Source organism: Hesperophylax consimilis, chromosome 3 (assembly GCF_061612785.1).
Source record: "Hesperophylax consimilis isolate HC1 chromosome 3, BYU_Hcon_1.0, whole genome shotgun sequence".
Taxonomy (NCBI): Eukaryota; Metazoa; Arthropoda; class Insecta; order Trichoptera; family Limnephilidae; genus Hesperophylax; species Hesperophylax consimilis.
In genome coordinates, this window is record NC_142838.1 from 26983541 (window position 1) to 26997792 (window position 14252).

The following is a 14252-nucleotide window of genomic DNA, read 5'->3' on the forward strand; positions in this document are numbered from 1 at the left end:
CTTCCAGAAGAAATTCTCTAAATGATAGTGAAAACCCTATTAAAATCCTTTTCATAGTTTAGAACAAGGCTGCCCAACCCCAGGCCCATAATGTGGCCATAATGTGGCCCGCGAACGAATTATAAGTGGCCCGCGTGAACCATTTTCAAAAAACCCGCCAATCCGCCAATTTGATAAAGTGTCGCGGGCCTGCTGTAAAACAAACAATGCCGCTTGCGCGCGGTCACCAGTGTTGCCAACGAAGGCGATATATCGCCATTTGGTCTACTCAGACCGAGAATCAGCGACGAAAAAATCTAACCTGTTGAACTTACTTTTTAAACAAAAATACACCGGTTTTGATATAGTATCTTTTGCGTCCGAAATGGAATCTTGTAGCCACCCCCCCCCCCCATGGAATTCGAAAAATTGTCGTGGGGAATCACATATGATGTTTTTGGGTGCGCGGAATTTTTCTCAGCGAAGTTCCGTAACAACCCCCCCCCCCCCCCCCATGGATTACAAATATTTGGTGGGGAGCACTCATTTTTTTGCCGTCAGTGGCCCGCCAGTGATTCAAAATCGTCAATTTGGCCCAACTGTTAAAAAGGTTGGGCAGCCTTGGTTTAGAAGAACTAAGCACACGAATAGACAGACGCGGACAGCGACTTTATTTTATACTATTTAGAGATAGATATCTTGTTCGATGCTTTCGCTCAAACACATACATAATTTTCTGGACAATTTGACCAAATAATGGATAATTTCTGAGCGCACTCTAAACAGCAAAGTTACGTATGCCTAAATTTAATTAATGTTTTAGTAATGTATAACTTTAAATAATAATATTATTCACTGAAAAAATGATCACGCATGCAGCCTGCCACAATAAAAAGTCGTAAATGGATTTATCCCAAGTGAGTTTGTAATAACATATTTTCTGATTCTAAGAAGGTTATTACTATTAGTTATTACATTATTACCTACATTACATTACCACTAAAATTGTCTGAATACACACTGCTTATACACACGTCCGTTACAATTCTAAAAGTCTTGCAGTTTTTCGTGGGTTTCAATGTTTTTGAAGTTCAAATATTATTACGTAGGTAATAGATTATTATAGTAGTAATTTATATTTATTGATATAATTGTAAAGCTGCACATCTTGATACAGAAATGCCCCAGTGAGATGTGCAGAGTACGTTTTTTATGTTAAAAACAGTTTTTTTTTTAATAAATAAATAAATAAATTTCATCAAAGATATAAAATTCAAAATTTTATAGCCAAATTTTTTACTTAATTTTTTTGTTAATTTTAAAATATTAAAGAAAACTTGAGTTCATTACGCAGGCATGTTCAATTATTTAGTTAAGTTTGTCACTTGGAATTCATTTTATTTAGGTATGTACAAATTACCATTAGAATGTACTATTATATAGTAATAGAGAAATTGTTTTGGCACACACACTCCTTGCTTCATTCGCATTCATAAACCGTCTCATACATTCTCTAAAGTTATTTCGACTCTTGGCATCACCAGGCCAATCGATCGTGCCGTTTCTTCCGGGGCTCCCGCGACTCCTTCAACCACCCACTTCCGCATTATACAAAATAGTCAATTCTCGCCATGTTCAAGCAAAACCTCCAAGATGACGAGGCCGGGACACTGAATAAAATCAACTTGTATAACACCTCAAAAAAAAATTAAGATCTTTAATAAATAAGAATAAATTTAAAACGATTTTGTTTGTAAAATCCCATACAAGTTAGGAAGCTTCTTTGAATGAGTGTCCCAGCCTTGTGATCTTGGTTTGATTCAAGACATGTGAGCATCCTGATTGATATGAGTTTTGGCTTATGAAATATAGGTACTTACTGATTAATGTCACATACTTAAGCTATTGCAATAATTATTTTTAAAGTGCCAATCTATATTATCGTATTACAACTTTATCGACATGGCTATGCAGATTCTTCGATACACAATCGACATTATCAGATAATAAATAATAATACTGACATCAACATCTTAACTTATGTGAATTCTGATAGCGGAATATATTGCGGGACACGAGGCCGATAGTGGTAATATTTGAATAGAAGCCATTCAAGTTAATACAAGAATGTATTTAATCAGTTTGGTAGCTGTGCCCTTACACATACTTTTATTTCGTTATCACAGCACAAGGCTTGTTGCTTTATATCACACTAAAATCTGAGTCGGTAGTAGGTATGAAATATTTTGAAAGATAATATAATATTGCGAATACAAAAAAGTTGCTAAATTTCACAAGTTTAAAAGGCAATCTCGATTATTAGTAGTATAGTTGATATACCCACTGTTTATTTTAATGTAAGAATTTTTATAACCAAATGTATTTTAAAAGCGCATTAAAATGAACAATTTTGTAATGTTTTAAAATTAATAAACTGAATTGAATTGAAAAGGGGACCTACAAAATTAAAATCAATGATATCGGCCAATCAGGGAAAGGGAAAAATCAAACCAAGTTGCACGGAGTGGGGGAGGCGATACGACTCTCCCCCTTTCTGTGATTTGTCAATAAATCTGACAGTATTCAGGCAACTCGCATTGTAATATCACCATTCGGTCCATGAAATGGAGTAAACGAAAGTTCGGGCTTGTTTCCAAAATTGAAAGTTTTCACACTTTTAGAATGCTATAAATTTACCCACCTCACTCAATTTTCGAGAAAAGCCCCGCAATGGACTGCGTTGCAAACCTTTGCTTTACTCTACCGAACTTTACCTTTCATTTCAATGTGCGCTCTTCGGTGGTCAATGTACGAGTGATGTCGTAGTTCATTCAAATCATACTCTGGTGCCAAACCCAGATTTCATGTTGGGGGGGCAAGTCTATTAATTTGAATGTCTTTGGATTACCTCAAGAATGGAGCTTGCCCTTACTCTATATCAATTATTAAAAAAATAATTATGTAAATATCATATTATTATATCGTCCAGATCTAGATTACAGAAGTTCTAAATAAAAATGATTATGAACCTACTTGTATGTTATATCTTGCATTGTTAAACGATAGGAAGACGATTGAATTCCTGATATTATTGATGGCAATCGACTCTTTCGTAGGAACAATAATAACAATATATCAAGTATGTACCGAATACCGACTGATTATTAATCGACCTTCATTGACAGCTGCTGAAGTATTGCCAGTATTGAAACAACTAAATAATTTCAGTCCTCGTATGATGCATCCATAATTAAATAAATATTATGATCTTTTACCGATACCAACACACTTACGCTATACACACGCTGTTTAAATAGTTGGGTTTAAAATTCGCAATAATATTTAAGCAGATTAAATTATGCACTATTAGCTTTTTGTTGCGAAACAAACTCGATTATTATTTACGTAATCGTTTTAGTAAATAATCAAATGATGTAGAATGATTATTCATGCATAAAGATAAACTAATATAAATTAATGTTAGTTGTCAGGCGATGTGGCTAGAAGTAACATGCCGTTGGAAATATCGAACATTTCATTTTTAAATATATTTATTTTAATTTCACTTTTGCTTTCTTGAATGAAGTAATCTTGAAAATCGAAATTATTCCACTTCTCGACACCTGATCGAGCTGAAACTCGTCGGATAGACTCGTTGGCGATGACAGTGCATTCTATCAATTTTGGCGGCAATCACGCATTCACACCCGGACATGCGACATTTATGCAGTTAATATACGAAATAAATGTCGGTCCTACCCAATCGAGATTGAGCTCAGTTGTTAGCGCGGTTGACTCCAGCCACTGGGGAGGAAGATTCAATCCTCAGTCAAATAAAAAAAAAAGTTGTAAAAAAACTTTGATTTTGACGGATTGATTTTTTATGTACATATTATGAAAAGTAAATTTCTTCAAGCGCTATGTTAACGTTGTTAATGAATACTGGATCAGGTTTTTTATGACCGGATTCAATCGGAAACAATGTAAACACAATCACGAAGAATTCATAGGTGCGAAGTTTTCTCATTCACATTGTTGTTAGTGTTGATAAAAAAATATAAACACTGCCGATACATTCCACATTTTTCAGAATATTGTTTGCATTTCACAAATATTTATAAATCGGTAAACAAATAGCTACCTTGTTATAGTTTTATATCGAGAAACACAATTTCCTAAACACTTAGCATGCCAAAAAATATTTATAGGTGAGAAACCGGAACTGTTTAAAAATCTGTCTGCGTTATTCATAAATAATTGGTTACATCCTTGGTGGATTATTAATTTATTATTACAAACTGAATGTTTAAAATTTTCTGAAAAGCGTGTACAAATAATTAAATCCGGACAGTACGGCTATTAAATGACTCGATAAAAAATGATTATAAAAGTGACGCGTTAATCTACCAATTAAACTTTTCATCTGTAGAACAATGTATAATGCATGTCATGACATCAATTTATTATTGCACAGTTATTACAGTATTCGCGTCATATTTCAGTTCCAAAGCTGAGTTAATCCTTGAATTAAATATTTTGCGATTGATTAAGATCGAGTGTAAAGAATTTTCTTTACGATAAGACCGGATGTTTTTAGATAAAGCACACAATAATGCAAGTAGGTACCTGTATACAATCTGTCATTTACACATGGTGTCCGGATTCTAGAAACAAGTGGTATAAACGGGAAACTGGTAATTAAAATAATCTCTTTCTATTTTATTTACTTAAAAATCTATTGAAATTTGCGTATCGAATCCAAATCTGACTCCTAAACTTATGTAGGTACATTAATTTTCAACCTGTCTCTCCCGGAGGAATTTTAGATGTGTTCTCATAAAAATGTATTTCGTTGGTGTGCCTACCTCAAAATAAACTCGGAGCGCTTCCAAAAAGCCGCCGGCAGCCCCGAGGAGCGCAGATTATGTTACCCCACTCGTATACTACCCCATCGATTACGTTAAACGGAAGCCTCTAAAAAAAAGAAGCATGTTTAGGTTTCCCAATACTCTCCTTAGCCTATTATGGTTATCTCTCTTCCTCGTTTTCTTGGACTTGGGCAACGTTATAAATACAACAACAAGAAGCAAATTCGTATAACAGTTTGATAATGAACCCGCATTCCGTATTCGTATAACAGTTTGATAATGACGTCGCATTCCGAATTCGTACAACAGTTTGTTTAAATCCCCGTATTTTGAATTCGTATAACATTTTGATAAAGACCCCGCATTCCGAATTCGTATAACAGTTTGATAATGACCCCGCATTTCGAATTCGGATAACAGTTTGATAACGACCTCGCATTTCGAATTCGTATAACAGTTTGATTAAGACCCCGTATTCAGAATTCTTACAACAGTTTGATAATGACGAATTCGTATAACAGTTTGATAATGACCCCACATTTCGAATTAGTATAACAGTTTGATAAAGACCCTGCATTCCGAATTTCTACCGAAATATATATATACGCATAGTTTTAAGCTCTTTTAAAAATATATATATTTAAGATAATCTTCATATATTTACCAAGTTAGAAAATAATGTATATGAAATTCCATTCATAGAATTAGAATCGCAAAGAATGAACCGAAAATTATAAAAAAAACACATCTGGTTTTGTTATTGAACTTGTAAATTAAATTCATTAATTAAATATCCAGATTCTATTTTTGCTCTATTTTAAATAAGTCGTGCTATATAAAATATTTTCACAATACTCGATTATGCCCATTAATTACAATCATCTTTTAATATTAGCACCCTACCTCCAACATTCGTATTTACATATCTCCCTTTCAAACCATCTTCTTCTTCTGCTTTTTGAACGCTTCCTATGGAGCCTTAAGTAGATACTCCCAATAGTATTAAAACTGCATCTCTTGTTAGGTTATTTGAAATCTTTTATGAAATTTAACCTTTAATAATTGTTTCAGAATTGCGAGGCGGTCCCCTGGGCGCCGTGTACCGGCTGGCACAGTTCCACTGCCACTGGGGTTGCTCCGATGGACGCGGTTCCGAGCACACTGTGGACGGTAAGGCCTACTCCGCGGAGCTGCACCTGGTGCACTGGAACTGCAGCAAGTACGCCTCCCTGGACGAGGCGGGCGGACAGCCCGATGGACTCGCCGTGCTTGGAGTCTTCTTGAAGGTAACAACCAATTTTAATACTAAGATACTTCTGCAGCCTTCTGCGCTCCTGTCAACGTTACACATTACTCTTGCAACCTTATGTGCTCCTCTGCTCGCTATCAAAGGGCCTACAGCAAGTTTGATAGATACTCTATCGGTGATAGCTCACCTCCAATAGTAGAGGAAATAAAAAAAGATGAGATATATAAAGATACATTGGATTGAAGCTTATCTTTAAAAACTTATAAAGTTAGCCTTTCAGAGGCTGGGTGAACAGGGCTCGCAGACTATAGTAAACAAATACTGATCCTGTACAAACTGTACGGACGCATGGAACCTATCCTAGGTTCATGCACCATATCGACGTACTTGAGGAAACTAATTCTGTGAGTCTGGAAACTAGGCGGAAAACGAGTCTAGGTATTATGTCTTTCAAAATTTGGAACAATTTTATCGATAGCCCATTCCTCTTGGGATGCTATGATTTATTTGTACCAGACCACTACAGCCGAAGTCGATACCATGACCTATTCAGAGTACCAAAAGGAAAAACCGACGTCCTGGCATAACATAGCATAACGAGGGGAGTGGTGCTGTTGAACGAACTAGCAAAGAATTGGGATGTAAGTGACTGTTCTCTAAATGACCTAAAACAATTATTGAAGAGTCATTTAGCTAAATGCTGATATGATGTAAAATTGTACTGTAACTGGAATGAATGTTCTGTTGTACAGTAAAAAAAATAAAAAAATCAAAAATGATACACGAATATTTTGAATTTGCTGTATATAAGTAAATAATTTTTGTTCTCTACTGACCTGGAATCAAATTGATGAAAAACACTTTCATTATTGGATCACGTGTCGGTGCCGGTCAGATAATAATTGGTGCTTAACTTTAAAGTACATAAAATAAATAATGTAATTTACATACCACAAGTTCAGCCTTCGCTCAACCATATCTAGGCGGAACTAATAGATCTGAGATCCTAAATACATTTAGTTATTTTTTATTCACCGGACATAATATTATAATGAAGCAAAATAACACGTGAATAATTTATTACAGGTACTAAACTAAACACGTACCTGGTTATTTTAGTACCTAGTATTAACTATTACCATTACGAATATGATTGCGGTCTCATAAAAGTTATCTCATTTTGTATTACGGTGAGAAATATGATTTAAATTTTAAAATTTGCATTAAAAAATTTACCGTAAACGTTTCCGAAAAATTATATATAATTCTATTCTATTCAAATTTCGAAAGAAAGTTATTTATCTTTTCTACTTCTAAAATCATGTAGAATAACCCCCCGGATTTAGTGCACTTTACCCCCGGACAACATGTATAGATAACTTATTATTAGGTAGGTACCTACTCGTTTATTGTATAAATTATAAATAAGAAGATGTCATGTATTTTACGTTAGAGAGGGCATCAAATTTTGTTCTTATTCGCATTTGGCAACTCAGTCACCGATCGGTTAATTTAAACAAAGTAGTAAAACACAGGAGAATAAACGCACACAATAGTAATAAATTTGCAAAGAAGGAGGTACTATCAAACGTAACCATCGGTTAAAACAACATCAAAATACAAGTGTGCACAGCCGGTCACAGGTCTCAGATATTGTACAAGTTCTACTGGAAAATATAGGGAAAACAATGGTAACCTTTCATCCGTAAGTAGAGTTTTACCACAATCAGTAATTGTGTAAATTGATTTCTTAATTTTAAAAACTCGTGGAGCATTTGCAGACAGCTTCGATTTGTTCGTTGAGTTCGTTCGCGGTCGGAAGGATTCGGGCGACATCGACAACCGCCACAACCCCCCTACTTCCCGCACGGGAACAATATTTCGCACTGCTATTACACGGAATGTAGACTCAATTTATGTATAGCTCAATGAAATTAATTGAATATAATAATGCTGCGTTTTAGTAAACAATTCAAATGATCTACAATCTTTATCACCGTGCATGGTTATTGTGCATTAGATTCTTGCCAAATGACTACAAAGACTACGAAAATCACAATTTGGAAAACTCTAAAATAAAGGTATTGTCTAATGGCTATTGACGGCAGGTGTAAGTGTGTCAGAGTTTAGAAAAAGTTTAGCAGAAGATCCCGTAGCTCTTATCCCGGTTGTGGCAATTTAACAATGCCTTTGAAAGATTTTCGGAAGCCCCTTTCAGGGACATTTATAAACTGGAGTCTTTATAATTCAGGGTGGCCACAGACCTGGAAAACCGGGAAAACCGGGAATTATCAGGGAATTTTACCGAACCGGGAATTATCAGGGAAATGTCAGGGAATTTTAAAATATTCTTAAAATATCAGGGAATTCCAAAAATAAAACGAAATTCGTTATTTACGATTTGTGAAGTCCCAAAGTTGTGTTTTATTACTTTTACTTGCGGCGTGTGTAACAAAAGATATGCCGACAAATACAAACTAGATAAGTAGGTATTTTTTATTATTATTTTCGTAAATAGCCCTTGCAACACAATCATGTCATAAACCACCCGCTTTGGTTTTTCCCCTATACTATGTAGGTGCGAAATCTGTAAAGAAAAAGCTAACAAAGTTACAACAAAGTGTCAAAAGGGTCGGACACCCAGTACGGTCGTAATAAAATTTAAAGATCATCATTATCAACATTTTTACAAAGTGTCAATACAGTAGAACCTCGTTTATTCGAAATCCACGGGACATCAAAAATCAAATTTCGAATTAACGAATTCCCACGTAATTCGAATTTTTAAGGGAAAAAAATAAAAAAATACGCCGAAAATCGATTTTCTCGGCCGCCTCTTCAAATCCGGGTGGTATTTTAGTTGTAAATTCGTATTAATACCAATTATTTCTTTATTTTCGCGGCCGATTACCGTAGCGGCGGGCCCTTTAAATTCAGATATTCGCAATAAATTCGTAAAAATGCTATATTTTTGCGCGTAAATCGAGATTTCGCTGCCGATTTCGGTCGCGGCCTACCCTTTAAATTGATATATTCGTAAAAATACGATATATTTCCGCGTACATCGAGATTTCGCGGTAATTTTCCGTCGCGGCCGGCTCTTAAAATTCAGATTCGAAAAAAATTCGCAAAAATACCATATATTTTCGTGTAAATGCGCGGCCGATTTCCGTCGCGGCCGACCCTTTAAATTAAGATATTTGATGTAAATTCGTAAAAATATGAAATATTTCCGCGTAAATCGAATTTTATCGGCAGTTTTTCGTCGCGGCCGGCCTTTTAAGTTCAGATATTTGAAGTAAATTCGTAAAAATATGTCATATTTCGGCGTGAATCGAAATTTTTCGGCCGATTTCCGTCGCGCCGTATTTTTTAACTCGGATTTTCGAAGTAAAGTTAGTAAAAATACGATATATTTCCGCGTAAATTGAAATTTCGCGTCCGATTTCCGTCGCAGCGGGCAATTTAAATTCAAATATTCGAAATAAATTCGTAAATATACGATACATTTACGCGTAAATCGAAATTTCGCGGCCGAGTTTCGTCGCGGCCGACCCTTTAAACACAGATATTTGGTGTAAACTCGTAAAACTACCACATATATCCGCGTAAAACGTATTTTCTAGGCCCTTCAAACTCGGATATTCGAAATAAATTTGAAAAAATACAACATTCCAGTGTAAATCGATTCAGATTTACAAAATAATAATACTAATTAGGACGATGTATAACCACGTAAAAATACATTTTTCGGCGTTTTACCGCCACGGCTGACTTTTAGATTCAGATTTACGAAATATTATGATTTATTTTCGCAAAAATCAAATTTTTTCGAATTTCACGAACAAATTTTCGTGCGCGGACAAAAATAAATTTCGAATTACGAATTTCGAATTAAAAAAAAATTTGTATGAAAAAATTTTTCTGCCGAAATTTTTTTTGCGAAAATTTCGAATTACGCGTTTTTTCGAATTATCGGGGTTCTACTGTACTTACTTTTGTTTATTTGTCTATTTTTGTCTGGTCTTTTCATTTGTACACAAATTGTCTTCAGGCGAAATATCATAAATTTTTAATAAGTGTATTTTGTTTTGAATAGATCATTGTGGTGCAAGGAAATAATAAATGCTTTAGATGACGGAATTCCCTTTATTTATGTATCTGTTCTAATTTTCTGGCGTCGATGAAAATCGTGTTTCAAAAATAAAATTTGAACGATATGTCCTTATACCAAATAAAACATATCAGGGAAAAATATAGAAACTGCCCTGGAAAACCTGGAATTATCAGGGAATTTTGAAATCCGTTTTTTGTGGCCACCCTGTAATTCTCTATTATATATTTTAGAAAAAAGCGATTGAATATTTTATGGCTGACTCTTGGTAAAACATCGTTTGTCGAACTAATCGATCTATATCTAGCAAACTGTAGTTTAGTATGTTCATTTGAGATATTTTTATGGCTTCGTTCCCATCCACAAGGCCGCTTCTAATGTTTCCCGTGTATAAAACGTTGCAACCAGAAAAATAGTGGTATGAGAAAAAAAATCAAGGTAACCATCACACTTTTTATTTCACATTCATACATCGTCCTATAATACTTTTCTTTCATAACGATTATATCCTTAAGCCTTCCCTGGGGCTTCCCGAAAACATTACTTCGAATGAATCAGGTTCCAAAATGGTTCAAATGATTATCAGTTTTGGAAATAAATAAATTTCTTTCGTTTTAAAAAAATCTTTCAGTTAAGTTAAAACATGCCATCACTAAAGCCCACCACTTTGATAAACATAAAAAAATCACAGAATTCTCGACAAATCAGTTTCAATTAAGAAAATTAAAAACTATGTTGTAGGTAGGTACTTTATCGATTATCTGAATTCTTCACGCAATCAGTTCCGATTTTGAAAATTACACTAAAATTCAAAGCATATCCGAGTTCTAGAATTCATTGAACCATAGTTACGGAGGACAGACACACAATCGAAATTAGTAGTTCGATGTTTGTTAATTTGCGTATGTACCTAATAAAATAAGTTATTTTAATCAAATCTAGTCGGCGAGATTTTCCTTGTAACGCTCTGTCACCTTTCACCGTGCACTTGTTTTTTCCCCATAGGAACCGACTCGAGCGAAAAGAAAGCTACTTACGACATATTAAGCTACTTACGTCATGTAACTGCAAATACATATAATATTCTGCTCGCGTCATATACAACTAAACACCTTTGGGTAATGTCTGCAACTCGAAATTTTGAGTAATGAACAATGATCTAACCAAAGACGAATAAAATATCCAATTAAAAAAAAAAACAGTTTTTTTTTAAATTTCGAATTTTATGTGAAAATATTTATTATTTTCCATCACTATACAGCTCGAAAGTTTTTGTTTCTGACTGGAGAGAAAAAATGTACGATTTTCAACGGATTTTAGTAATCAAAGTTGATTTTATATGATCGAAAAATCGTTCAAAAATAACTTTATAAGCGACTTTATATAGTATCGCACCGAAAATAAAAATTAAATCTTGACCCTAGTTGATTCAACCATGAGAAAGGATTAACAAATTAAAAATATAATGTTACGTTTCATTCATTTCGCTTTTCACCGTTACATATTTTTGGAATGTTGGAAAAATGCAAGAAAAAATAGCTGTTATAATTTTTTTTCACAAATAATAATCATTTATTATTGTAATTAAATATATTTTATTTTAATACACGGAGAAAATGAGTATTGCTGATTTATTAAAATCCTGTCAACGTGATGGCAGGCTATTTCAATTAACACATTATTAGTACTTTCAGAATATTTATACACACGTGTTCATGCAGCTGCGTTTATCCTAATAAATATAATGACGAAATGTAAAAAAAAATATTAGAATTTTTATGAACACGTGTTCCGACATCCCCACAACACATTCGTTTTTTACTGGTAGTTTGTTAGGAAACATGTCAATTCATTCATTAAAGGCCTGCACTGTTTCACGTCAGTGAGTTTTCTCCGTGTACAAACGAGAAAATTCAATTGTATAATCCCCTAATGATATTCGAAAATAGGCTTGTTGTTTTCTAATTAATATGACAACTATTAGTTACTACCCGGCTTCGCACAAGTTTTTTTTCTTATTATAAAATGGGAAATGTACAACTATCTTCACTATTGTTTAATGCTTTTTAATGGATAGCTCCATAGCCAGTATACAGTGAGATAGCCATAAGCGAAGTTTCGCTTTAAAAATAGTTTCTAGGGCCGACAAATTCCGGACTGAAAAATCTGTGGAAAAATATATAGCTGAAAGTTTGAAAGTTTTTGCAATTTGTACAAATGAGCAGATTTCTGATTTCTATCTAGTTGTTTCAATCTCTGTTATAACAAACCGTATCGGCAATAACATTCATGTTATATTTATTAATTGTCTGAAAATACCAAATTCATCAAAAATTTTCAGCTGTGTAGGTACTGTTGACAATAGAAACACACCTCATTATAAAGCATACGTAATGTTTGCTTATTGTTTAAAGGTTGATTTGAATTACTAATCTGGTCGTTTCAACTCGATGTTTCATTTGTCATCTTTTCAAGCAGAACTGTGTAAATTGGAGTATAATACCAAACAGGGCCGGCCCTATGTGGGCGCAATTGGAGCTGTTTAACCTGACACATCGCCCTTAAAATTAATTTTCATAAAAACCGCGCTACACACAAATACAAATCATTAACATATCGTTAATTACAGTGATCACCTACCTAGGCTTCATATTATACTCGTACCAGGCGATGCTTGGTTCAGGGCCGGCCCTGATACCAAAGGACCATTATAGGACCTTTGCTAAGAAGATATTTTGAACCGATTTTTATCGTTGCTTAAAAATCCTTTATTTTCAATGTTTTGATTTCTATCGGTAAAATCTTATCACCTATTTGTCACACGCTAACAACAAAAATGTTAATCTAAGCTCATACACATTGTTTAGATTGTTTCTGAGAAAATCAATATGATTTGGTTATTCATACGTTTCGCTTGTATGAATAACGTAGTATTTTTCAGAAACACGCGATATCCGCATGACTTGATATTAATCAATCAAAGAAAGACTTACCCTTATTCAATACAAAATAGTTAGCATCAAAATTATTTACATCTGTATGGGTAAAACAATGCGTATTCTTCTTATGTCGATGCTCTCTCCTTCTCTCCTATTGGAGATTGGCTGTCATCGGTGCAACTTCAGTCTGCAGATGGTCTGCAGGTTGCAACCAAAACCTCTTAGTTCACAAGGCCGGGACACCAATCCAAAACAGCCTCCTAACTTGTATGGGATTTTGCAAAAAAAAATCAAATTATTCTTCTTTATTAAAACATCTTACAATGTTTTAGTTCAATTAAAAAATATAAAAAAATACACATTTTTAAGATTCCCATAAAAATTAGTAAGCTGAATTGATTCAGTGAAATGAAAAATTCAGCTGTCGAAATGACTCAAGAATTAATGCAAACCATTTATAATAGAGTATCAGTCAAAATTCGTAGTCGAAAAAAAGTTATGTATGCGAGTTAACGAAATAATATGAAACGATTTATTCAAATAATATTATCGAAAACTTGCATAACTTTCTGCTATTGTTGATTGAAGTTAAGAACACGCATACTATCTTTGACTTTGATACCAATATTCGTAATATTCAAATAAAAATGGTTTAATATGCGTAAATTCATATCCGTACGTATCCCTGACTTTTGCCCGATGCCTTTTTGGATTTACATACATCAAAAACATACGCACATCCATAATAAGTATGTCAAAACAACATAGTAACCATAACTGATCAACACACACGAAGAAAATAAAATTTAGCACGAAAATATTCCATAGCCTCAGGCAGGTTATGGATGGATGCTTGCAAATCAAATATGTACTATAATAATAATTAACCTGTCTACCTGTCGCCCAAGGCTCCAAGAAAGCATGTTTAGTGCTTTTTTTAAGCACTCAAAATCGTGCTAAATCATTTGCAGGATGGCAGGCAATTTTTATGTGTAAAAAACCGTACTTATATTGGTGGTCTTTTAATTTTGTTTCTTTTTTGTTCTTATTTTCACTTTACACATGGCAAGAATGATCTATCCGAATGATGGAGGAATACGAAT

At 34.1% G+C, this 14252-nt stretch overlaps 1 protein-coding gene across 2 annotated transcripts in view; it reads left to right on the forward strand.

The window, feature by feature from the left end:
- Nucleotides 1–14252, forward strand: part of CAH1 (carbonic anhydrase 1) — a 66552-nt gene that overhangs the window by 46167 nt on the left and 6133 nt on the right. For both annotated transcript variants that reach the window (XM_089649927.1, XM_089649933.1), the window contains exon 3: nt 5919–6133. In XM_089649927.1, coding sequence (XP_089506053.1) covers nt 5919–6133 — 215 coding nt within the window. The remainder of the gene's footprint in view (nt 1–5918; nt 6134–14252) is intronic.